The sequence below is a fragment of the Oncorhynchus masou genome, chromosome 33, assembly GCF_036934945.1.
Source record: "Oncorhynchus masou masou isolate Uvic2021 chromosome 33, UVic_Omas_1.1, whole genome shotgun sequence".
Classification (NCBI taxonomy): domain Eukaryota; kingdom Metazoa; phylum Chordata; class Actinopteri; order Salmoniformes; family Salmonidae; genus Oncorhynchus; species Oncorhynchus masou.
The window spans coordinates 20,178,239-20,205,510 of NC_088244.1; the positions used below are offsets into that span (position 1 = coordinate 20,178,239).

The 27,272-nt window shown below is 46.1% G+C and overlaps 1 protein-coding gene across 1 annotated transcript in view; it reads left to right on the plus strand.

Moving 5' to 3' along the window:
* The window catches only part of LOC135527989 (bone morphogenetic protein 7-like), a 51,862-nt gene that overhangs the window by 10,312 nt on the left and 14,278 nt on the right, over positions 1-27,272 (plus strand). The window contains exon 2 of the mRNA XM_064956717.1: positions 26,365-26,557. Coding sequence (XP_064812789.1) covers positions 26,365-26,557 — 193 coding nt within the window. The remainder of the gene's footprint in view (positions 1-26,364; positions 26,558-27,272) is intronic.

Sequence of the window (27,272 nt, forward strand, 5' to 3'; positions counted from 1 at the left end):
TTTTTTTTTACTGTAAATATTTTGTATAGCTGTGTACGTAACCTCAGATGTCTTACCTGGACATATTGGTATCTTTGCTCTTTTACCCGTTCACTGTTTCTCTCGAACGGTACAGTGTATAACTGTTTCATTGTAACTAGGTGTTTCTTTAGGACTCGAGCAATAGTTGTTGTGCTGACAGAATTAACATTTTCAAATATATCATTATTAGCCAGCACTCTATCTTGAATCTCCCGCAGTTTTATTGCATTGTTGACAACAACCATGTCAACAATAGCATTTTCCTGCGCATCTGAAAATATTTTTCCTCTTCACCCTATTGGGGGCAGCCTTTGGGTCCTGTTGTAAAAATATATTTTACAGTCAAACTTACTGTAATATATATCTGTGTAAATATTCTATAATTGCAATACAAAATAGATTCCTGTAATGTTTTAATTTACTGTAAGGATGTAACTCTCACCTGTTTGTATGATGGAAAATTCGCATTACAGATGCCACTGTGGATCTTTGCAGATTGGGTTGCACCCTCAATCCTGCCTCTCTCAATGAGAGACCATGGTTCACGACATGGTCTATAAGTGTAGCCCTTATTTCATCTGAAATAACAGCTCTTTGTCTTCTTTGTCTTCCTCCACGCATCCGCCCTCTCCCTGCCACCCTTCTCCCTCCACGAACCCATCTTCCTTGTTCCATTTCCAAAATGAGTCTTTCTGAGCTCTACCTATATATACTGTAATATGTGTGTGTGTTCACTAACAAGTCTAAAACAAGACACCTGCTTAGCCTTTCAGCTGAAATTGCAATCAGCAGTGTTTGAAAGGCACAAGGCTGAAATCTATTCCGTTTTGAATGTGTGGTTCACAGTTTTGACAGCAGTGTGTTAGCATTTGAACAAAGTGCTGTAAATCCACAGTGTTGTGCAGGTTGTGGTTAAAGTCATGGGATAAGTGTGTAGAGTTTTGAAAACTGTGTTCAAGCAATGAAAAACGAACTAGAGTTTGGTCCACATGAACTGCTGCTGTGCAGACTGTAGTTAGAGTTTTGCACATGTGACACCAGTTGTGTCCACTGTCGTTTAGCAATCGAAAAAAACTGTAATAATGTGATAGTTGGTTCAGGTAGCTACTGTTGCCTTCAGGTAATGACTGTTTCTGCTGTCCTCTTTTCCACTTTTTTCAATGCTTCATGCAAAGTTCAAGCAGTTAACATACCACAGAGAAGCAAAACAATGCCCCTCCTCCCCCAGTTTCTGCTAGGCTACCACATAACACATGGATTATTTATCAAGGTCAAAGCCTTGCATTCCCTTTCTATTTAACTCCTGGAACTGTATGTTCACCTGTAGATCTCCAAACACACTGACATCTGGATATGCACAGCATCTCTTCACTCTTGGACCGTCCCAGACACTTGCTGTGAGTTGTGATGAAACAGCCTGCGGGTGGGACTTGACAATGTGGCAAGTTGTCAAAGACCCAGATGTGCAGAGAAGCGGGTGTTCTCGCTCGGCTGAAATGACGGACGGGGCGCGTTCAAGGCCAGGAATGTTTCAGTCAACAACACTACGCTTTCTAAATCATGTCTCTCTCTCTCTCTCTCTCTCTCTCTCTCTCTCTCTCTCTCTCGCTCTCTCTCTCTCTCTCTCTCGCTCTCTGAGGCTGAGCATGGGTAATTTTCACTGTAGGAGTATGCTGCTGACATAATTGACCCCTGAGGTTGCTCATAAACACATCAGAATGGGGTTAGAGAGAGAGAGAAGGGGGGGGGGCAGAAGATAAAGAATGAAAATTATAGGATTGTGATAATAGAGTACAACAGTATGAGTCATAATACCCATAAAACCTAGCGGTCAAACAGGGAAATGATTCCAATCATTTTTCCACCCTTCATTTTTACCTTAGGGGATTTTAGAAACACTTCCAATAAGGGCTGTGTTTTGTGAAGGCTTACCCTGGTGTGACATTTTGATAACTGTGTAAATCTCTCTAGGACAAGGTGACTTTTATCAGTATATTCTCCTGTATTTACCTCCCCTAAAAATGAAATGCAATTTTTCTGCTAATGTGGCTATCATAAAGAACTATTTTTATTTTATTTTTATTTTTCATCTTTATTTAACCAGGTAGGCTAGTTGAGAACAAGTTCTCATTTACAACTGCGACCTGGCCAAGATAAAGCAAAGCAGTTTGACACATACAACAACACAGAGTTACACATGGAGTAAACAATAAACAAGTCAATAACACGGTAGAAAAAAGAAAAAAAGAGTCTATATACATTGTGTGCAAAAGGCATGAGGAGGTAGGCGAATAATTACAAATTAGCAGATTAACACTGGAGTGATAAATGATCAGATGGTCATGTGCTGATCGAGGTACTGGTGTGCAAAAGAGCAGAAAAGTACATAAATAAAAACAGTATGGGGATGAGGTAGGTAAATTGGGTGTGCTATTTACCGATGGACTACAGCTGCAACAATTGGTTAGCTGCTCAGATAGCAGATGTTTAAAGTTGGTGAGGGAGATAAAAGTCTCCACTTGGTGGACCCAACTATAAATCTCATGATGATCTGGATGAGACTGCCGAATCGAGGCAAAGGTAAGAACCTCTGGATTAACTATCTAATGTTAGCTAAATGTAGTAGTTAATAAATTGGCAACATTTCTTTAAATTGACAATTCTGTGAACTGTTTTGTGCAAGTTTTAAATTGGCACAATACCTCGTAAGCAAAGGTGTCAGCTAGATATGACATGCAGGGTTTTGTAGTTTTGTGTGATGTTTACTTTGATTAGCATTTTCGAATCTGAGAGTAAATAGAGGCAAAAATATTGATAAAAGTCACCTTGTCCGCGATAGATTTACATGGTTATCAAAACGTCACCCCAGGGTAATCCTACACGAAACACAGCCCTTATTTTAAGTGTTTCCAAAATCCCCAAATGGGGAAAATGAATGGTGGAAAAACGATTGGAGCCATTTCCCTGTTTGATTGCTAGGTTTTCTGGCTATTATGACACCTCCACTGTGGGGCTGTATAGGCATGTATATCAGTGGAGGCTGCTGAGGGGAGGACTGCTCGTAATAACGTCTGGAATGGAGCTAATGGAATGGCATGAAACACCTGGAAACCATGTGTTTGATGTATTTGATACCATTCCACCTATTCTTCTCCAACCGTTGACACAAGCCCGTCCTCCCCAATTAAGGTGGCACCAACCTCCTGTGATGTATACACCCTTCACATCAGCTACTCTTGCATTGGATAACTGTTCCTTACAACGGGCACATCAAGTGATCTGCCTTAATATCCCCCCAAGCAGAGTGAGTTTTAGTGAATTGAAGTCAGAGAGAGCCCAGTGCCCTTGTCTTCTGCGGAGGGCAGCATTGAGTGGAGTTTTACCCCAGAGCGAGAGTCCAGATGTGGGCCAGAGCAAATCCAAGTCTGTGTGGGTGTACCATTTCAGTTTGTACATGATGTGTACACCGAGGAACTTAAAACTTTCCACATTCTCCACTGCTGTCCCGTCGATGTGGATAGGGGAGTGCTCCCTCTGCTGTTTCCTGAAGCATCTCCTTTGTTTTATTGACGTTGAGTGAGAGGTTGTGTCCTGATACCTCACCTCCTCCCTGTAGGCTGTCTCATCATTGTTGGTAATCAAGCTGTTGTGTACTGTTGTGTAGTCCGCAAACTTGATGATTGAGTTGGAGGCGTGCATGGCTACGCAGTCATTGGTGAACAGGGAGTACAGGAGGGGGCTGAGCACGCACTCTTGTGGGGCCCCAGTGTTGAGGATCAGCAAAGTGGAGACGTTGTTTCCTACCTTCACCCCCGGGGGACGGCCCGTCAGGAAGTCCAGGATCCAATTGCACAGGGCAAGGTTGAGACCCAGGTCCTCAAGCTTAATGATGAGCTTGGAGGGTACTATGGTGTTGAATGCTGAGCTATAGTCAATAAACAGCATTTATACATAGGTATTCTTCTTGTCAGATGGGGAAGGGCAGTGTGCAGTGTGATGGCGATTGCATCGTCTGTGGACCTATTGAGGTGGTAAGCAAATTGAAGTGGGTCTAGGTTGACAGGTACGGTGGATGTAATATGATCCTTGCCTAGCCTCTCAAAGCACTTCATGATGACAGAAGTGAGTGTTACGGGGCGATAGTCATTTAGTTCAGTTACCTTTGCCTTCTTGGGTACAGGAACAATGATGGCCATCTTGAAGCATGTGGGGACAGCAGACTGGCATAGGGAGAGATTGAATATGTCCGTAAACACACCAGCCAGCTGGTCTACGCATGTTCTGGGGACGCGGTTAGGGATGCCGCCTGGGCCGGCAGCCTTGCGAGGGTTAACACATTTAAATGTCTTGCTCACGTCGGCCACTGAGAAGGTGAGTCCACAGTCCTTGGTAGTGGGCCATGTCGGTGGCATTGAATTATTCTCAAATTATTCTCAGCGGGTAAAGAAGGTGTTTAGTTTGTTTAGAAGCAAGACGTCGATGTCCGTGATGTGGCTGGTTTTCCTTTTGTAGTCCGTGATTGTCTGTAGACACTGCCACATATGTCCCGTGTCTGAGCCGTTGAATTGCGACTCCACTTTGTCTCTGTACTGGCATTTCGCTTGTCTGATTGCCTAGCGGAGAGATTAACTACACTGTTTGTATTCGGACATATTCCCAGTCACCTTTCCATGGTTAAATGTGCTGGTTCTCGCTTTCAGTTTTGTGCGAATGCCGCCATCTATCCACGGTTTCTGATTAGGGTATGTTTTAATAGTCACAGAAGGTACAACATCTCCTATGCACTTCCTTATAAACTCACTCACTGAATCAGCGTATACGTCAATATTATTCTCTTAGTCTACCTGGAACATGTCCCAGTCCGTGTGATCAAAACAATTTTGAAGCGTGGATTCCGATTAGTCAGGCCAGTGTTGAACAGTCCTTAGCACAGGTACATCCTGTTTGAGTTTCTGCCTATAGGAAGGGAGGAGCAAAATGGAGTAGTGGTCTGATTGGCCGAAAGGAGTGCAGGGGAGGAACTTGTTTGCATCACGGAAGTTAGAGTAGCAATGATCCAGTGTTTAACCAGCGTGAGTGCTACAGTCAATATGCTGATAGAATTTAGGTAGTCTTGTTCTAAAATTTGCTTTGTTAAAATCCCTAGCAACAATAAATGTAGCCTCAGGATATATGGTTTCCAGTTTGCATAAAGTCCAGAGAAGATCCTTGAGGGCTGTCATGGTATTGGCTCGAGGGGGATATACACGGCTGTGACAATAACCAAGGAAATTTCCCTTGGGAGACAATACGGTCGGCATTTGATTGGTAGGAATTCTAGGACAGGTTTACAAAAGGACTTAAGTTCCTGTATGTTGTTACAATTACACCATGAGTCGTTAATCATGAAACATACACCCCAGCCCTTCTTCTTCCCAGAGAGACGTTTATTCCTGTCGGCGCGACGCACAAAGAATCCAGGTGGCTGTATCAACTCCGACAGCATATCCCGAGAGAGCCATGTTTCCGTGAAACAGAGTATGTTACAATCCCTGATGTTTCTCTGGAAAGCAACCCTTGTCCTAATTTCGTCTACGTTGTTATCTAGAGACTGGCCATTAGCGAGTAATATACTCGGAAGTGGTGGGTGATGTGCGCGCCTCCGAATTCTGACCAGAAGACCAGTCTACCTCTTCTCCGGTGGCGTTGTTTTGGGTCAGTCTCTGGAATCAGTTCAAATGTTCTGGGTGGTTCGGACAAAGGATCCGCTTCAGGAAAGTTGTATTCCTGGTCGTAGTGCTGGTAAGTTGACGTCGCTCTGATATCCAATAGTTCTTCCCGGCTGTACGTAATAACATTGAAGATTTTCTGGGCTAACAATGTAGGAAATAATACATAAAATAAACAAAATACTGCAAAACTTCCTAAGTCAACCCTCTCTGTCGGCGCCATCTTGTGATTGTGCCCAAATCTCCAGAAATGTGTCTATATGTAGTATGAAAATGTGTCTATTATCTGTCCACTGTGTCTGCATTGTGACCAGATTTCCTGGAAACTTCCTTTATGCAAATGATTTAAGACACATATTGATGTAATCAATCAACATTGCCAACTGTCAGTGATTTTAGAGACTGGAATAATGATGATTTAAATGGTTTCCCTGTCCAGATCTGTCTACACTTGTAAGTTATCCAGACAATGAATGTCTGACTACCTCCAGATGTGGGCAGGATGATCTGATCACAATCAAATCACAATGTGTCTTTTGATTGTCTACGCGTGTCTAAAAGTGTGGGCACAAGATCAGGACAAAGGATGCAAGTTAATGGTAGGTATAATTTTTTTAACCTTTATTTAACCAGGCAAGTCAGTTAAGAACAAATTCTTATTTTCAATGACAGCCTGGGAACAGTGGGTTAACTGCCTGTTCAAGGGCAGAATGACAGATTTGTACATTGTCAGCTCGGGGGTTTGAACTCGCAACCTTCCGGTTACTAGTCCAATGCTCTAACCACTAGGCTACCCTGTCGCGTAACAGCTTCTCCAACAGGCACAAACAGCCAAATCAAAGCTTGTAAAAACCAAGTAACAACAGTTAGCAACTGATTTCATAAGTGCCGAAATATAATGTATAGTGTGAAATATGAATTTGATGTCCGCTTTGTGTTTATTTGGGAAGGCGGCAGCTGTTGGCCTTACGTTGGACCATTTCCCTCTCTCAACTATTTCATTTATTTGGAAAGGGAATGGTTATAATTAAACTAAACAAACAACAAGCTCTTTAAATGAGGGTGCCAATGGGCCCGTCATGTGTGCCGGGGATGCCGCACTGGGTTTTGGGGGGACATTTGTCTGCGTCTGTGTGTGTGTAAGTGTGTGTGTGTATGGACGTGCGTGTGGGCATGTGTGAAGGTGTCTATGTGTGTGTGTGTGTGTGCGTGTGTGTGCGTGTGCGTGCATGCGTGTGTGTGTGCGTGTGTGCGTGTGTGCTTGTAAAATCTCCTGAGGTCTATAATAAGAGGCGTTTTGGCTGGTTGAGAAGGGTGTGGTGGCTGCGGCCTCTAAATTAAAGAACGTTAAAAAGGGGGGGAAGAGGAGTGGTGATACCAAGAGGAAGTATAGCTGGTTACAGTGTACACTCCTTTATCCAACTCCCTCAACATGTGTTGAGACACACCACAGAACAACCCACTGGAAAACAGCTTCAAGTACAGCTTGTCTAGAAATAGAACTCCAATATGTGGAATTCTGATGTATTGTCACCTTACGGTAGAGGTGTTAAACATCTCTTGTTGATGTTAATATTTTGTCTGGGAGATGAGCCCAGGTAGTTGGAGTGTTAGCTCTCTATCTACCCCCTGAAACTCATTCCAGGGAGCCCCATGCCTGCAGTGGGTCTGTGGTGGTACTGTAAATCTCTGAGGTTCAGGGGGGAAGTGCACCTCCATAACAGGCAGTGGAGCGTGAGGGGAAACCCAGCTCTCATGTTTATGGATGCAGAGTGATTCCACCACGGCTCTCCTCCTCTCTGTGTGTTACAATAAAATTAAATAATTTTTTTAAATCAAATCAAATTTATTTATATAGCCCTTCTTACATCAGCTTATATATCAAAGTGCTGTACAGAAACCCAGCCTAAAACCCCAAACAGCAAGCAATGCAGGTGTAGAAGCACGGTGGCTAGAAAAACTCACTCGAAAGGCCAAAACCTAGGAAGAAATCTAGAGAGGAACCAGGCTAAGAGGGGTTGCCAGTCCTCTTCTGGCTGCGCCGGGTGGAGATAACAGAACATGGCCAAGATGTTCAAATGTTCATAAATGACCAGCATGGTCAAATAATAATAATCACGGTAGTTGTCGAGGGTGCAACATCAGGAGTGCAACCTCAGGTTCGAGGGTGCAACATCGAGGGTGCAACCTCAGGAGTCAATGTCAGTTGGCTTTTCATAGCCGATCATTCAGAGTTTCTCTACAACAGGTCTGGGACAGGTATCACGTCTGGTGAACAGGTCAGGATTCCATAGCCGCAGGCAGAACAGTTGAAACTGGATCAGCAGCACAGCCAGGTGGACTGGGGACAGCAAGGAGTCATCATGCCAGGTAGTCCTGAGTTATGGTCCTAGGGCTCAGGTCCTCCGAGAGAGAGAGAGAAAGAAAGAAAGAAAGAAAGAAAGAGAGAAAGAGAGAATTAGAGAGAGCATACTTACATTCACACCGGATAAGACAGGAGAAATACTCCAGATATAACAGACTGACCCTAGCTCCCCGACACATAAACTACTGCAGCATAAATCCTGGAGGCTGAGACATGAGGGGTCAGGAGACACTGTGGCCCCAATCCGATGATACCCCCGGACAGGGCCAAACAGGCAGGATATAACCCCACCAACTTTGCCAAAGCACAGCCCCCACACCACTAGGGGGATATCTTCGACCACCAACTTACCATCCTGAGACAAGGCCGAGTATAGCCCACAAAGATCTCCGCCACGGCACAACCCAAGGGCGGCGCACAAACCCAGACAGGAAGACCACGTCAGTGACTAAACCCACTCAAGTGACGCCCACTCCTAGGGACGGCATGAAAGAGCACCAGTAAGCCAGTGACTCAGCCCCTGTAATAGGATTAGAGGCAGAGAATCCCAGTGGAGAGGGGAACCAGCCAGGCAGAGAAAGCAAGGGTGGTTTGTTGCTCCAGAGCCTTTCCGTTCACCTTCACACTCCTGGGTCAGACTACACTCAATCATATGACCACTGAAGAGATGATTCTTCAGTAAAGACTTAAAGTTTGAGACCGAGTCTGCGTCTCTCACATGGGTAGGCAGACCATTCCATAAAAATGAGCTCTATAGGAGAAAGCCCTGCCTCCAGCTGTTTGCTTAGAAATTCTAGGGACAATTAGGAGGCCTGCGTCTTGTGACCGTAGCATATGTGTAGGTATGTACGGCAGGACCAAATCGGAAAGATAGGTAGGAGCAAGCCCATGTAATGCTTTTTGGGTTAGAAGTAGAACCTTGAAATCAGCCCTTGTCTTAACATGAAGCAAGTGTAGGGAGGCTAGCACTGGAGTAATATGATCACATTTTTTGGTTCTAATCAGGATTCTAGCAGCCGTATTTAGCACTAACTGAAGTTTATTTAGTGCTTTATCCGGGTAGCACAGACGCTGTTTCATCCTTTCCTACACTGAAATGACCCTTGCCTAACGATTGCGTCTAAAGCTGGGCTTGCAGCACAGCTATCCTCGCCGTAAGGCAATCGTTCTCCTGTATATTATGAGTACAGCAACTACAATTAGAAGGCATCATGTTAATGTCAGTACTTAGCTTCGGCTGTTGGAAGTCCCGACGAACCATGTCCAGATAAAACCTCCGGAGTGAAAAAGTTGAATGAAAAAAAGTTGAGTGAGGGAAAAACTAAAAATATAAACGGTAATTAAAAACTAAAAACTGTAAAGTTGTCAGGTAGCAAAGTGAGATTGGCAACAAAACGCACAGCAGCACGTAAACAAGTCTGCAAGTTGTGACTGGAAGTGACAAGCAATGTCCGTTGTTCGTGTTTCTTGGCCCAAGAAGAAGTAGAAGAAGGAGAGAGAGGCCACAACCAACTGCCCAGGCACAGAGCTCTCTCAGGGCTATAAGTTCTACCAGGCAAATGCATTAACCATCTTCTACCACCCTGTTCCAGGAATCACTCAATTGCTGCACAAAGGCGCAAACACACATACATTCACATGCACAGGCGGAAACACACATACATTCACATGCACAGGCGCAAACACACATACATTCACATGCACAGGCGGAAACACACATACATTCACATGCACAGGCGGAAACACACATACATTCACATGCACAGGCGGAAACACACATACATTCACATGCACAGGCGGAAACACACATACATTCACATGCACAGGCGGAAACACACATACATTCACATGCACAGGCGGAAACACACATACATTCACATGCACAGGCGGAAACACACATACATTCACATGCACAGGCGGAAACACACATACATTCACATGCACAGGCGGAAACACACACAAGCGCAAATGCACACGCACACACCGCATCTAGTGTTGAATGGGTCTTAAGAGTAGCCAGGTTCTAGCGTGGAACTGTGTTGACCATTTCCCAGACAGCCAGCGCTGTCAGGGGTTAAGCAGTATAAATACATCGCAGTGCACTGATGTCATCAGTAGTCGCCAGTGGGCAGGATGTTTCCTAACGCGGTAATCACTCTGCTGTGGGCAGTCACCCGTTACCCGGGAGATCAAACCTTTTCTCCTCTTTATAGGATCAACATGTTGAGCAAACTCCCCCTTTCTCTCTCCTTCCTTCTCTCCCTCCTCTCTCTCATTCCCTCTCTCTCTCCCTGCCTTCCTTTCTCACTCTGTCTCTGTCTCTCTCTCTCTCTCTGTCCCTCTCTCTCTCCTTCACACACACACCACGCACACAGATGCACGCATGCACACACACGCACACACACACGCACGCACGCACACACACACGCACACACGCACGCACACACACACACACACACACACACACACACACACACACACACACACACACACACACACACACACACACACACACACACACACACACACACACACACACACACACACACACACACACACTCTTCCTCTCTTTATCTCTCTCTTCCCCTCCCTCTCTCTGTAGGTTATGGAAAATGTGACACGTTTTAGTTTTTTTGTACATTGGTGGAGGATCTGCATCAACATCTTCTGCAGGAGGACGGGACAGAGAGAGAGACTCAGAGAGAAAAGGTGAAAGAAAGAGAGAGAGACTCAGAGAGAAAAAGTGAAAGAAAGAGAGAGCGAGAGACTCAGAGCTAAAAAGTGATAGAAAGAGAGAGAGAGAGAGAGAGAGAGAGAGAGAGAGAGAGAGAGAGAAGAGGGAGGTGGGCTGAGGTAATTGCAGTGCTCCAGTCAGTCCTTCCCAGGTTAGAGTGTGTGATAAGGAGATTAGGGCTGACCCTACAAAGCATTATAATCCATTTATGGACCATGTGAGGGTTCTGACTGTAACCTGAATGGACTGACTTCCACCTCACCCTCTCTACATCTCCCCACCTTCCAACACCTGTGTCTGTGTGTGTGTGTGCGTGTGTGTGTGTGTCTGTGTGTGTGTGTGTGTGCGTGCTTCCGTGTGTGTCCTGGTTGAGGTTGTCAGGCACTATAATAGGCAGTGGGGGGATGAGGTGGGAGAGAGAGGTGATGGTGGTGGGACATCTCTGTTAGAGAGAGGGGTAAGAGGGTGAAGTGGCGGGGGGGGTGTTGAGGAGTAAGGGGTGAGCTGCCCCCCGTTGTCTAGCGGAAGTGAGCGGTGCAGGATTGACTGGTGTGAGGGTGCTGAACAGACAGTTGAGCTAATGTGACCTGTCAGTTCTGTCTCCTGTTGCTCCGGAGAGAGAGGTGTCGGGGGAAGTGTCTGAGGTCCAGTGGCCCAGAGGGAGAGGGGGAGGAGGGGAAAGAGGAGATTGGGGGAGCAACAGCTGTGGGGAGAGAGAGAATAGGTTGAGAGAGGGAGAGAGAAAAGAAAACATGGTCCGTTCTTTCATTGATTATGTGAGTTTTGATAGAGAACAGCAGGATTTCAGCCTGCACTGATGGGTGTTGTTGAGGGATATTTTGTCCATGGTTGGGGGTGGGTAATGCATAAGGGAGCAGCTCTTTCCCTCATGAAGAGAAGAGGAGAGGAGCTGGGATAGTCTGGGCCTTGATATAGGATATACACAGATTTATTTTAGGCACGGTCTCTATGAGAGAGCATTGAAGCTGGAGTGCATGGCCACATTGGGCAGTGTTCCAGAAATGGGTTCACTCTTTATTGAGAATGTATTGATGGTGGCCTTCGTCTGCATGCCAGGTGTTTGCAGTACTGAATGTTTTCAGAATGGACCTCATCATTGTAGCTCTGTTGTGGCCTGTCCATGTGTGGAGCTTCAATCTGGGGACAAACTATGTGGCTTTGATCTCCCCATCCACATCATAACCAGATCATAACCACATCCAGCATCTTGTTAAAAGGCATACATCTGTGTTGAGATAGCAGGATTAATTCATTCCCAAATTTGCTAACAGAATGGGAGTCGGCTAGTGACTGAAGCGTCCACGTGTTCATGTTCCATTAAAGTTATTTAAAGTCATGCTTCTGTGTGGTGTTGTGTGTTAGTTTCTTTGCATAGGCATGTGTGTATAACTAATTATGGATCATTATTTTGCCTTGACACACATGACATGAAGGCTGTTTACACATCCAGTGTGTCTGTGTGGGCTGCAGGTGTATAAAGGATGTATGTGTGTGTGTCAAAATACTGACGGTATTATTTTCAATACCGTAAAAAAAGATATATATATATATATATATATATATATATATATATATATATATATATATATGGGGGGTTTGGGGGCATCCCCGCCTTGTGGGGGCTGCAACGTTGCGTGCTACGCCACTGCTTATAGCTATAAGTTAAATATAACTAGAAGAAATCTAAGATGTGTCGCATTTGGTTGGCTAACTTGCTAGCTAAGTGACTAGATGTCTAGATCAAGCTTCTTGGTTACAGCAGAGACATTCAATCACTCCTGGATCAAGATCCCTGTTGACTAAATTGTTTTGTGCGTCCAAACAAATCGCCACATATATATTTATTGTTGTTGAAATAATGCGCCTTGTGTGCACTTCCGGTAATAACATATACCCCGGTATGGTACAGAAACGGTATGCCGGTATGGACATCTGAATAGCGCTAAACCCTAGTGTGTGTGTGTTGCAGTAGAAGTGTATTTGTGCTCCTCCATTGTAGAGTACAGTAGGCCTGAAGCACCACTGTTCAGCATGATGGGTTCATAGAGGAGACAAGTGACTCACACCAACACACACATACACAGCTAAACACAAACACATATACACAGTGTGTGTATTTGTGCAAAACAAAAAAAGTGGGGGCGAGCGTTGTGACCACCAGTCACGTCCTCCTAGAGGGAAGTCATAAACGCGCCCGCTTGGCTTTCACTGCTGTGCCCTTCTAATGACTACCATACTACTGGGGGGACCAGAACGACTTTCACATGCAGCTGCACCCAGATAAAGTGCTTTTCCAGTGGTGAGGCAGGCGGCTGCTCTCCAGGACAAGGGAACAGGTCTGGCTTTCTTCCCAGAGGGATTGCACCTGCGCGGGCCGTGGGAGGAGAAAGAGGGCCCTAGGTGGAGGACTAAGCCCTGGAGCTGAATAGGGCCTGACTGGGGTTTAGCGGGGTTTAGCGGGGCTCTCAGGGGGGGGTGTGTGTAGGAGTGAAGGGGAGAAGGGTGGAGACGAGGGCGTAGGGAAGAGAAAGAAAGGGGTTTCTGAGAGGGGTGGGGGAGTATTTTGGTGTGGTGGTGGTGGTGGGGGTGAGAATACATTGGTGTTTTTCGGGGGAAGTGGTGAGAGGGGGTCAGGCATCCCCATGTCATCGCTGACTTGGCTCTTTTGATTCTTAGCTGTTGTTTATGGACGATAGTAAAATCGCACAGCAGGAGAAAGGAGGGAACCAGAGTCATCTCAGCTGTGTGTGTGTGTGTGTGTGTGTGTGTGTGTGTGTGTGTGTGTGTGTGTGTGTGTGTGTGTGTTTGAGCACAGCTGAGCTCTCTTAGGTCAACCCTCGTGGCTTGGCATTCTTGTGGCCTCATTGAGCGTGCATTTGTGTGACGTCGCACAATCACACACACATATACACTGAGAGTACCAAACATTAGGAACAACTTCCTAATATTGAGTTGCATCCCCCCTTTTTTGCCCTCAGAACAGCTTCAAGTTTGGGGGGCATGGACTCTAAAATATGTCAAAAGCGTTCCTTAGGGATGCTGGCCCATGTTGACTCCAATGCTTCCCACAGTTGTGTCAAGTTGCCTGAATTTCCTTTGGGTGGTGGACCATTCTTGATAACTGTTGAGCGTGAAAAACACAGCAGCGTTGCAGTTCATGAGACAAACCGGTAAGCCTGGCACCTACTACCATACCTTGTTCAAAGGCACTTAAATCTTTTGTCTTGCAAGACACAATCCATGTCTCATTGTCTCAAGGCTTAAAAATCCTTCTTTAACCTGTCTCCTCCCCTTCATCTACACTGATTTGAAGTGGATTTAACAAGTGACATCGATAAGGAATCCTAGCTTTCACCTCGCCATCTGGTCAGTCTATGCCATGGAAAGAGCAGGTGTTCTTAATGTTTTGTATACTCAGTCTATAGCCTAAACACACTGACTCACTGTGCGCTGAGTCAATGTCACTTTGTCTATTAATACCACTATTGGCAGGTTAGAAGTGGAAAACCACACTAATATTACAAAAAGTAATGTTAGCATTAGATCAACACGTAATTCCTTGATGGTCCAATCTCATAGACTAACAGGGGCAGAGGTTTGCAGTGCTGATGTGTTTACACATTCCACTGTAGTAAAGGTCATAGAGGGGAGGATGTCATCCACTGTCTGCAGCACTATCTCACTGAGGTGGAAACACTCTCATACTGCTACTGCTCTGTCTTCTTTGACTCTGAAAACTTCCTGCTATAGTCAGTATGACTCTAAGAGAGGAGAGGAGTGGGGAGGAGAGGAGAGAGGAGAAAGAGGACAGGAGAGGAAAGAAGAAAGAGGAGAGTATGGAGAGGAGAAAGAGGAGAGGAGAAAGCGGAAGAGATAGAGAGGAGAAAGAGGAAAGGAGAAAGAGGAGAGGATAGAGAGGAGAAAGAGGAAAGGATAAAGAGGGGAGGTGATAGAGAGGAGAAAGAGGAGAGGATAGAGAGGAGAGGATAGAGAGGAGAAAGAGGAGGGGATAGAGAGGAGAAAGAGGAGAGGAGAAAGGGGAGAGGAGAAAGAGGAGATGAGAGAGGAGAAAGAGGAGAGGATGAAGAGGAGAAAGAGGAGAGGAGAAAGAGGAGGAAGAGGAGAGGATAGAGAGGAGATGAGAAAGAGGAGAGGATGGAGAGGAGAAAGAGGAGAGGAGAAAGGGGAGAGGAGAAAGAAGAGATGAGAGAGGAGAAAGAGGAGAGGATGAAGAGGAGAAAGAAGAGAGGAGAAAGAGGAGTGGAGAAAGAGGAGGAAGAGGAGAGGATAGAGAGGAGAGGAGATGAGAAAGAGGAGAGGATGGAGAGGAGAAAGAGGAGAGGAGAAAGGGGAGAGGAGAAAGAAGAGATGAGAGAGGAGAAAGAGGAGAGGATGAAGAGGAGAAAGAAGAGAGGAGAAAGAGGAGTGGAGAAAGAGGAGGAAGAGGAGAGGATAGAGAGGAGAGGAGATGAGAAAGAGGAGAGGATGGAGAGGAGAAAGAGGAGAGGAGAAAGAGGAGAGGATGGAGAGGAGAAAGAGGAGAGGATGGAGAGGAGAAAGAGGGGAGGAGAAGGAGGAGAAAGAGAAGAGGAGAAAGAGTATGGGATAGAGAGGAGAAAGAGGAGAGGAGACAGAGGAGGGGATAGAGAGGAGAAAGAGGAGAGGATAAAGAGGAGGGGATGGAGTGGAGAAAGAGGAGGGGAGAAAGAGGAGGGGATAGAGAGCAGAAAGAGGAGGGGATAAAGAGGAGAAAGAGGAGGGGAGAAAGAGGAGGGGATAGAGTGGAGAAAGAGGGGAGGATAGAGAGGTGAAAGAGGAGGGGATAGAGAGGAGAAAGAGGAGAGGACAGAGAGGAGAAAGAGGAGAGGAGAAAGAGGAGGGGATAGAGAGGAGAAAGAGGAGAGGACAGAGAGGAGAAAGAGGAGGGGATAGAGAGGAGAAAGAGAGGATAGAGATGTGAAAGAGGAGGGGGGGAAGAGGAGGGGATAGAGAGGAGAAAGAGGAGAGGAGAAAGAGGACGGGATAGAGAGGAGAGGATAGAGAGGTGAAAGAGGAGAGGAGAAAGAGGAGAGGATAGAGAGGAGAAAGAGGAGAGGATAGAGAGGAGAAAGAGGAGGGGATAGAGAGGAGAAAGAAGAGAGGATAGAGAGGGGAAAGATGAGGGGATAGAGAGGAGAAAGAAGAGGGGATAGAGAGGAGAAAGAGGAGGGGATAGAGAGGAGAAAGAGGAGGGGATAGAGAGATGAACAAGGAGGGGATAGAAAGGAGAAAGAGGAGAGGAGAAAGAGGAGGGGATAGAGAGGAGAAAGAGGATATGAGGAAGAAGGGAGGAGAGGAGAAAGTTGAGAGGGGAAGGGAGGATCAGAGCAGGTGTTGGCAGCTCTGAGGGCATTCCTGATAGCTCCCCTGGGCTCTAGTTAGTGAAGGACAGTGTACACTGTACAAAACCGTTCAAGTTTGGGGTCACTGAGACATTTCCTTGTTTTTGATAGAAAAGCAAAAAAAAATATCATTTAAAATAACTTAAAATTTATCCGAAATACAGTGTAGACATAGTTAATGTTGTAAATGACTATTGTAGCTGGAAACGGCAGGTTTTTTATGGAATATCTACATAGGCGTACAGAGGCCCATTATCAGCAACCATCACTGCTGTGTTCCAATGGCACGTTGTGTTAGCTAATCCAAGTTTATAATTTTAAAGGGCTAATTGATCATTAGAAAACCCTTTTGCAGTTATGTTAGCACAGCTGAAAACTGTTGTTCTGATTAAAATGGCATTAAAACTCACCTTTAGACTAGTTGAGTAAGTGTCAGTATAGAGACAAAGTAGAGTTGCAATTCAACGGCTCAGACACAAGAGGTATGTGGCAGGGTCTACAGTCAATCACGGATTACGTTGCGGACCAGGATGTCTTGCTCCCAGACAGACTAAATAACTTTGCTCACTTTGAGGACAATACCGTGCCACTGACACGGCCCGCTACCAAAACCTGCGGACTCTCCTTCACTGCAGCCAACGTGAGTAAAACATTTAAACGTGATAACCCTCGCATGGCTGCAGGCCCAGACGGCATCCCCAGCCGCGTCCTCAGAACATGCGCAGACCAGCTGTCTGGTGAGTTTACGGACATATTCAATCAATCCTTCTCCCAGTCTGCTGTTCCCACATGCTTCAAGAGGGCCACCATTGTTCCTGTTCCCAAGAAAGCTAAGGTAACTGAGCTAAACGACTACCGCCCCGTAGCACTCACTTCTGTCATCATGAAGTGCTTTGAGAGACTAGTCAAGGACCATATCACCTCCACCCTACCTGACACCCTAGACCCACTCCAATTTGCTTACCGCCCCGATAGGTCCACAGACGACGCAATCGCAACCACAACGCACACTGCCCTAACCCATCTGGACAAGAGGCATACCTATGTGAGAATGCTGTTCATCGACTACAGCTCAGCATTTAACACCATAGTACCCTCCAAACTCGTCATCAAGCTCGAGACCCTGGGTCTCAACCCCGCCCTGTGCAACTGGATCCTGGACTTCCTGACGGGTCGCCTCCAGGTGGTGAGGGTAGGTAACAACATCTCCACCCCGCTGATCCTCAACACTGGGGCCCCACAAGGTTGCGTTCTGAGCCCTCTCCTGTACTTCCTGTTCACCCATGACTGCGTGGCCATGCACGCCTCCAACTCAATCATAAAGTTTGTGGACGACACTACAGTGGTAGGCTTGATTACCAACAACGACGAGATGGCCTACAGGGAGGAGGTGAGGGCCCTCGGAGTGTGGTGTCAGGAAAGTAACCTCACACTCAACGTCAACAAAACTAAGGAGATGATTGTGGACTTCAGGAAACAGCAGAGGGAGAACCCCCCTATCCACATCGACGGGACAGTTGTGGAGAAGGTGGAAAGTTTTAAGTTCCTCGGCGTACACATCACGGACAAACTGAATTGGTCCACCCACACAAGCAGCGTTGTGAAGAAGGCGCAGCAGCGCCTCTTCATCCTCAGGAGGCTGAAGAAATTCTGCTTGTCACAAAAAGCACTCACAAACTTCTACAGATGCACAATCGAGAGAATCCTTTCGGGCTGTATCACCGCCAGGTACGGCAACTGCCCACAACCGTAAGGCTCTCCAGAGGGTAGTGAGGTCTGCACAACGCATCACCGGGGGCAAACTACCTGCCCTCCAGGACACCTACACCACCCGATGTCACAGAAAGGCCATAAAGGTCATCAAGGACAACAACTGAAAAACAGCTTCTATCTCAAGTTAATCAGACTGTTAAACAGCCACCACTAACATTGAGTGGATACTGCCAACATACTGACTCAACTCCAGCACACTTTAATAATGGAAATTAATGTAAAAAATGTATCACTAGCCACTTTAAACAATGCCACTTAATATAATGTTTACATACCCTACATTACTCATCTCATATGTATATGTACAGTGGGGCAAAAAAGTATTTAGTCAGCCACCAATTGTGCAAGTTCTCCCACTTAAAAAGATGAGAGAGGCCTGTAATTTTCATCATAGGTACAACTGTGACAGACAAAATGAGAAAATCACGTTGTAGAATTTTTAATGAATTTATTTGCAAATGATGGTGGAAAATAAGTATTTGGTCACCTACAAACAAGCAAGATTTCTGGCTCTCACAGACCTGTAACTTCTTCTTTAAGAGGCTCCTCTGTCCTTCACTCGTTACCTGTATTAATGGCACCTGTTTGAACTTGTTATCAGTATAAAAGACACCTGTCCACAACCTCAAACAGTCACAATCCAAACTCCACTATGGCCAAGACCAAAGAGCCTTCAAAGGACACCAGAAACAAAATTGTAGACCTGCACCAGGCTGGGAAGACTGAATCTGCAATAGGTAAGCAGTGTGCAGCACCCGGCCTCACCCTACTAGAATCTGAAGTCAAATGTCTACTGTTTGCTGTTGATCTGGTGCTTCTGTCCCCAACCAAGGAGGGCCCTACAGCAGCACCTAGATCTTCTGCACATATTCTGTCAGACCTTGGCCCTGACAGTAAGTCTCAGTAAGACAAAAATAATGGTGTTCCAAAAAAGGTCCAGTTGCCAGGGCAACAAATACAAATTATATCTAGACACTGTATCGAGGCACAAGGCGAGACCCAAATGCAGACACAGGAGGCAGATGGTTGGAGTCTTACAATGTTTATTAATCCAAAGGGGTAGGCAAGAGAATGGTTGTGGACAGGCAAAAAGGTCAAAACCAGATCAGAGTCCAGGAGGTACAGAGTGGCAGACAAGCTCGTGGTCAAGGCAGGCAGCTGGGTACAAAGTCCAGAAACAGGCAAGGATCAAAACCTGGAGGAATATAAAAAGGAGAATGCAAAAAGCTGGAGATTGAAAAAACACTGGTTGACTAGGAAACATATAAGACGAACTGGCACAGAGAGACAGGAAACACAGGGATAAATACACTGGGGAAAATAAGCGACACCTGGAGGGGGTGGAGACAATCACAAGGACAGCTGAAACAGATCAGGGTGTGACACTGTTGCCCTAGAGCACACAAAGAATTATACCTACCTCGGTCTAAACATCAACACCACAAGTAACTTCCACAAGGCTGTGAATGATCTAAGAGACAAGGAAAGAAGGGCCTTTTAGAGAGAGGGAGAGAGAGAGAGAGAGAGAGAGAGAGAGGGAGAGAGAGGGAGAGAGAGAGAGAGAGAGCGAGAGGGAGAGAGAGGGAAAGAGATATAGAGAGAGAGAGACAGAGAGAGCTTTGCCCCGTTGGACAGTAAATAGATGCCTTTACCCTGCACTTGCTGCCCAGTCAGACAGTGCTGTCTTTGTAAGACATACATGCACCCACACTGCTCCTGTCTGTGTTATAGTGTGTTCGATATGATAATGGTGAATGAAAGTAGCAACAGTAAAAAGAAGAGAAAGAGATTAAATGAAAAGCGGAGCAATGTAATATACTGTAGATGTATTACAGAGACATAGTAAGAGGCAGAAGAGACTGAATGGAATCCAAAGACTCATCAATGGGCAATGTGTTCTCCTCATTCAATCAGCTTTGCTCCCTCATTCACATCCATCCATAGCAGCTGGTTCAGTACAAGAACAACGGCATCTCACATCACAGGGTGTGGAACTGTGTGTGTCTGACTATGTGACTGTGCGTTTTTCACTCTATGCGTATGTCTGTGGTGTATGAGTGTGATTCAGAGTGTGCATGTGTGTGTGTGCGTGTGTGTGTGTGTGTGTGAGTGTGTGCATGTGTATGTTTTCGCTCTATGTGTGTGTGGACTGGAGACCTTGGCAGAGATGTGTCACTGGCAATGCAGTCAAAGCTGCTCTGAGATCAGAGGCGGTCTGTGTCTGATAAAGAGCTGTTGAGTGGGAGCACGGTGATGGGGGGCTAGAGAGGGGGTGGGGAGCTGCTGTGGGGGGAGGGGTCTTGGGTCACCAGGCCCTGATCACAACTGAAAAGGGGAGAGGAAGAGAGGGAGGAAGGGATAGAGGATTGGGATTGTAGGGAGGGAGGGACGGGTAAATTAGATCAAACTGGAGTGCTCTAATCCAACTAAGAGACAAGTGACTCCCTATAGCCTCTGCTACCTTACGAGTGTTAAACTGTTTAAAAAACGTACTCACATCAGTCTCGTCGAGAGATATCACCCTGTCCTCCGGGTCAGCAGTCGAAGTGTGCATAAAAGGCATTGAGTTCGTCTTGTAGAGAGACGTCATTGAGCAGATGATGGCTAGGGCTTCCTTTGTAGTCCGCAATGAACATGCGTTGAGTGTCGGAGCCGCTATTGTATAATAGGATTCCGCCTTTAATTGATGGCTTTGCGGAGGTCGTAGCGGGACTTCATGTTCGCGTTCTTGCCCTCAGACGTAGCCTCGGGGTTGGCTGCTTGAGGAAGTAGCGAACCTTCACTGTGGGAACGACATCAGTGATGCATTTCCTTATCAAACCGGTGACAGATGTGGAGAGCTCATCGATGCTATCAGCAGAGTCCCGGAGAATATTTCAGTCAGTGCTAGCAAGGCAGCATAGCCTTTGCTTCGGTAGACCATTTTTCTACAGAGCGTGTTACTGGTACTGCCTGTTTGAGTTTTTGTTTGTGAACAGGAAGCAGGATAATACACTCTTAGAAAAAAAGGGTTCCGAAAGGATTCTTTGGCTGATCCCATAGCAGAACACTTTTTGTTTCCAGGTAGAACCATTTTTGTTTCCAGGTAGAACCATTTTTGTTTCCAGGTATAACCATTTTGAATTCCTTGTCGAACCCTTTGTGGAAAGGGATCTACATGGAATCCATAAGGGTTTTACCTGGAGCCAAAAGGGTTCTACCTGGAACTAAAACAGGTTCTTCAAAGGGTTCTCCTATGAGGACAGCTGAAGAACCCTTTCAGGTTCATGAAAACACTGTTTTTTTTCAGAGTGTAGAGTCAAGATCTGATTTGCCTTCAGGGGGACAAAATCAAATCAAATTGTATTTGTCACATGCGCCGAATACAACAGGTGTAGACCTTACAGTGAAATGCTGAATACAACAGGTGTAGACCTTACAGTGAAATGCTGAATACAACAGGTGTAGACCTTACAGTGAAATGCTGAATACAACAGGTGTAGACCTTACAGTGAAATGCCGAATACAACAGGTGTAGACCTTACAGTGAAATGCTGAATACAACAGGTGTAGACCTTACAGTGAAATGCTGAATACAACAGGTGTAGACCTTACAGTGAAATGCTGAATACAACAGGTGTAGACCTTACAGTGAAATGCCGAATACAACAGGTGTAGACCTTACAGTGAAATGCCGAATACAACAGGTGTAGACCTTACAGTGAAATGCTGAATACAACAGGTGTAGACCTTACAGTGAAATGCTGAATACAACAGGTGTAGACCTTACAGTGAAATGCCGAATACAACAGGTGTAGACCTTACAGTGAAATGCTGAATACAACAGGTGTAGACCTTACAGTGAAATGCTGAATACAACAGGTGTAGACCTTACAGTGAAATGCTGAATACAACAGGTGTAGACCTTACAGTGAAATGCTTACTGAAATGCAGTTTTAAGATAAAATTATTGTGAAGTAAAAAATGGATGAAACTAAAAAAATTAAATAAAAATAACAAATGGTTAAAGAACAGAAGTAAAATAACAGTAGCGAAGTGTCAATGTGTGAGGGCACCGGTTAGTCAAGGTAATTGAGGTAATATGTATATGTAGGTAGAGTTAAAGTTATAATAACCAGAGAGTAAGTAGCAGCAGCATAAAATAGGGGGGGGGGTGCAAATAGGCTGGGTAGCCATTTGATTAGCAGAGAGAACAGTCTATGACTATGGTGGCTGGAGTCTTTGACCATTTTTAGGGCTCTTCTCTGACACCGCCTGGCATAGAGGACCTTCCTTGATAGCAGGAAGCTTAGTGTCTTGCGGTCAGAGTCTGAGCATTTGTCATACCAGTCTGTGATGCAACCAGTTAGGTTGCGCTCGATGGTGCAGCTGTAGAAATTTTTGAGGATAATAGGACCCATGCCAAATCCTTTCGGTCTCCTGGGGGGAATAGCCTTTGCATGCCCTCTTCACAACTGTCTTTGTGTGTTTGGACCATGATAGTTAGTTGGTGATGTGAACACAAAGGAGCTTAAAGCTCTAAACCTCGGTCCTCCTTTTCCTGTAGTCCACAATCACATCCTTTATCTTGATCACATTGAGGGAGAGGTTGTTATCCTGGCACCACATGGCCAAGTCTCTGACCTCCTACCTATATAGGCTGTCTCATCGTTGTTGGTGATCAGGCCTAACACTATTGTTTCGTCGGCAAACTTAATGATGTTGTTGGAGCCTGGCCATGCAGCCGTGGGTAAACAAGGAGTACTGGAGGGGACTGAGCACGCACCCCTGAGGGGCCCCCGTGTTGAGGATAAGTGTGGCAGATGTGTTGTTACCTAGCCTTACCCACTGGGGGCAGCCCGTCAGGAAGTCCAGGATCCAGTTGCAGAGGGAGGTGTTTAGTCCCAGGGTCCTTAGCTTAGTGATGAGCTTTGAGGGCACTATGGTGTGAATGCTGAGCTGTAGTGAATGGATAGCATTCTCATGTAGGTGTTCCTTTCGTCCAGGTGGGAAAGGGCAGTGTGGAGTGCAATAGAGATTGCATCATATGTGGATCTGTTGGGGCAGTATGTAAATTTCAAAGCCCTTCATGGCTACAGATATGAGTGCTATGGGACGGTATTCATTTAGGCAGGTTACCTTAGTGTTCTTGGGCACAGTGACTATGGTGGTCTGCTTGAAACATGTAGGTATTACTGAGTCAGTCAGGGACAGGTTGAAAATGTCAGTGAAGACACTTGCCAGTTGGTGAGCGTATGCTCGTAGTACCTGTCCTGGTAATCCGTCTGGCCCCGTGGCCTTGTAAATGTTGACCGATGCCTTACTCACATCGGCTACGGAGAGCGTGATCACACAGTTGTCCGGAACAGCTGATGCTCTCATGCATGCTTTAGTGTTGCTTGCCTCAAAGTGAGCATAGAAGTAATTTAGCTCGTTTGGTAGACTCGCGACTGTGCGAGCCGGTGTAGGACGATTCAATCTTAGTCCTGTATTGACGCTTTGCCTGTTTGATGGTATAACTGAGGGCATAGCAGGATTTATTTTTAGCGTCCGCGTATCAGTCTGGTGTTTTCTATAATGACCTTAGTGATCAAAGTTTTACAGCCTGTGTTCGTAATGGCTGCTCAGTGAAACAACCAGTCCTGATTTGTCATAGACGCTTGCTAAAAAACTTTAATGAGCAAGCCTTCCTTCATGAACTGGCCTCTGTAAAATGGTATAGAAACAGCTTGATCCCCTCTGGCGAAAACGCTTGGACCTTCTTTTTTGATATTTTCAGTGGAATTGTTAACAAACACGGCCCCATAAAGAAAATGAGAATTAAAAACATGTTCAGCCCCTGGTTCGACCGTGATCTCGCAGAGTTGATCCACCACAATAATTGCATTTGGCAAAAGGCTCGGCATACGCATGCTCACGCTGACTAGCTCTCGTTCAGGCAAACGAGAAATAAGTGCACTCAGGCTATCCGGAAGGCCAAAGTTAGTTACTTTAAGGAGCAGTTCTCTCTCTGTGGTTCTAAACCCAAGAAGTACGTAATGTTCCTTAAAGTTGATGATGTGGTTGTTACTGACAAGAAGCAGATGGCTGAGCCCTTTAATCACCACTTCATTAAGTCAGGATTCCTATTTAACTCAGCCCTGCCTCCTTGCCCATCCAACATTTCCTCATCTCCCACCCCTTCTAATGCGACTGTCTCCGATGCTTCTCCCTCTTTTCCCCCTGCCCCGCTACAAACTTCCCCCCTGCAGGCAGTCACTGAGCCCGAGGTGCTAAAGGAGCTCCTGAAACTTTACCTCAAAAAAACATCTGGTCAGATGGTTTAGACCGTTTCTTCTTTAAGGTTGCTGCCCCTATCATCGCCAAGCCTCTCTCTGACCTTTAAAACCTGTCTCTCCTTTCTGGGGAGGTTCCCATTGCTTGGAAGGCAACCACAGTTAGTCCTTCACTTAAAGGGGGCGATAAGCTGATCCTAACTGTTATAGGCCTATAGGCCCTGCTTATCAAAAGTGTTGGAAAAACTTGTCAATAATCAACTGACTGGCTTTCTTGATGTCTATAGTATTATCTTTGGTATGAAATCTGGTTTCCGCTCAGGTTATGGATGTGTCACTGCAACCTTTAAGGTCCTCAATGATATCACCATTGCCCTTGATTCTAAGCAATGTTGTGCTGCTATTTTTACTGACTTGGCCAAAGCTTTTGATACGGTAGACCATTCCATTCTTGTGGGCCTCCTTTTTATTTTTAATCCCAGGCCCCGTCCCCGCAGGAGGCCTTTTGCCTTTTGGTAGGCCGTCATTGTAAATAAGAATTTGTTCTTAACTGACTTGCCTAGTTCAATAAAGGTTAAATAAAATAAAAAAATGAGTGAGTCCCGCTCCTTGAAAGTGGCAGCTCTACCCTCAGTGCGGAATCACAAAATGGCTACATTGGGTCAGAGCAAGACAGCAGCCATACAGCACCATCTTTAGTATGTGAGTGCGTATCTATGTGCATACGCCAACAGTCAAACAGGGGGTGCTTATATTTGTCCTGTTTCACAACCTGTACAAGTGTGAGGTGTGAAATATTTTTGGGGCATATTCAAACTCCCCCTGAGACACCCTCGGAGAGTGGGGTCACAGCCAGGGATCAGCCATTATTGACAGCAAACCTGGAGCAATTAGGGTTAAGTGTCTTTCTCAAGGGCAGATCGACAGATTTTTTAACCTTGTCTGCTCGGGGATTCAAACTAGCAACCTTTCGGTTACTGATCCAACACTCAGACCACTAGGCTACCTGCCGCTAGTCTACTCTAACCACTAGGCTACCTGTGTGCTCGTCTCTGTGTGTGTGTGCCACCTCATGAGATCCAGAGAGGAGGAGAGACAAGTCTCTTGGGTTCAGAGAGGAGGAGAGGAGTCTAGTCTCTGAGGTTTAGAGAGGAGGAGAGGAGAGACTAGTTTCTGGGGTTCAGGGAGGATGAGAAGAGAGACGAGTCTCTGGGGTTCAGAGAGGATGAGAGGAGAGACGAGTCTCTGGGGTACAGAGAAGAGGAGAGACTAGTCTCTGGGGTTCAGAGAGGAGGAGAGGAGAGACTAGTCTCTGGGGTTCAGAGAGGAGGAGAGGAGAGACTAGTTTCTGAGGAGGAGAGACGAGTCTCTGGGGTTCAGAGAGGAGGAAATGAGAGACTAGTCTCTGGGGTTCAGAGAGGAGAAGAGGAGAGACTAGTCTCTGGTGTTCAGAGAAGAGGAGAGGTGAGACGAGTTTCTGGGGTTCAGAGAGGAGGAGAGGAGAGACAAGTCTCTGGGGTTTAGAGAGGAGGAGAGGAGAGACTAGTCTCTGGGGTTCAGAGAGGAGGAGAGGAGAGACTAGTTTCTGAGGTTCAGAGAAGACGAGAGGTGAGACGAGTTTCTGGGGTTCAGAGAGGAGGAGAGGAGAGACAAGTCTCTGGTGTTTAGAGAGGAGGAGAGGAGAGACAAGTCTCTGGTGTTCAGAGAGGAGGAGAGGAGAGACGAATCTCTGGGGTTCAGAGAGAAGAGGAGAGACGAGTCTCTGTGGTTCAGAGAGGAGGAGAGGAGAGACAAGTCTCTGGTGTTTAGAGAGGAGGAGAGGAGAAACGAATCTCTGGGGTTCAGAGAGGAGAAGAGGAGAGACGAGTCTGTGGTTCAGAGAGGGGGAGAGGAGAGACTAGTCACTGGGGTTCAGAGAGGAGGAGAGGAGAGACGAGTCTCTGGGGTTCAGAGAGGAGGAGAGACTAGTATCTGGTGTTCAGGGAGGAGGAGAGGAGAGACGAGTCTCTGGGGTTCAGAGAAGAGAGTTTGTGTGTGTGTGCACGTCCATGCTAGTGTTTGTGGTGTTCTGTCTGTCTGATCCTTTGTGCGTGTTTTTGTGTTCCAGTGGAGCACGATAAGGAGTTTCTCTCGGTTCGGCGGCACCACAGAGAGTTTCGTTTCGACCTATCACGTATCCCCGATGGGGAAGCGGTCACCGCTGCAGAGTTCCGCATCTATAAGGACTTCATCCACGAGCGCTTTGAGAATGAGACCTTCCGCATCAGTGTCTACCAGGTGCTGAAGGAACACAACGACAGGTGAGGGACAGTGTGTGTGTGTCAGTATGTTTTAGGGTTCTCCTCTGTTATGTCACACAGCAACAGGTTGTGTTCCCTCACTTCTATTCTCCCACCATTGTTTTCAAAGATCAGTGAGTATATCCAGTCTTTCCCACAGCCATGTGGAAGGTGTGTATAACCTATGCTGTGTAAAAGGCCAGGTCTCTGACCCCTCCTAAAGGCTTCTGCTGCCTGCACAGCTCTAGGGGGAACAACACATATATCCCTCTGCCAGGGAAGTGTGTGTGAAGCAGAGCACTATGACACACTATCCAACCTGTCAGTAGACCAACACTGACCTGGGAGGCATGATGGACACTGGAGGAAGAAGGGATAGAATATCAGAAAGGAAAAGAAGAGAAAAAGACAAAAACATTCCACTTTAGAACATTGATTTTTTGTTGGACAAGGATTCTTTCTCTCTCCTTCATTCTTTCTTTCTTTCTTTCTCTATCTCTCTCTCTATCCTTCTTTCTCTCTCTACCTCTCTTTCTCTCTCTGGCTCTTTCTCTGTTTCACTCCCTTAATTCCAGTGTGTGATGGACAGTGTGTTCAGTATGAACGGAGCAGTCGTTTATAAAGTCATTATTGTCAATTGAGGAAATGAAGTGTTCCCCTGGACTTCCCCATCTGGAGCCCTCCCTCCCTCCCTCCCTCCCTCCCTCCCTCCCTCCCTCCCTCCCTCCCTCCCTCC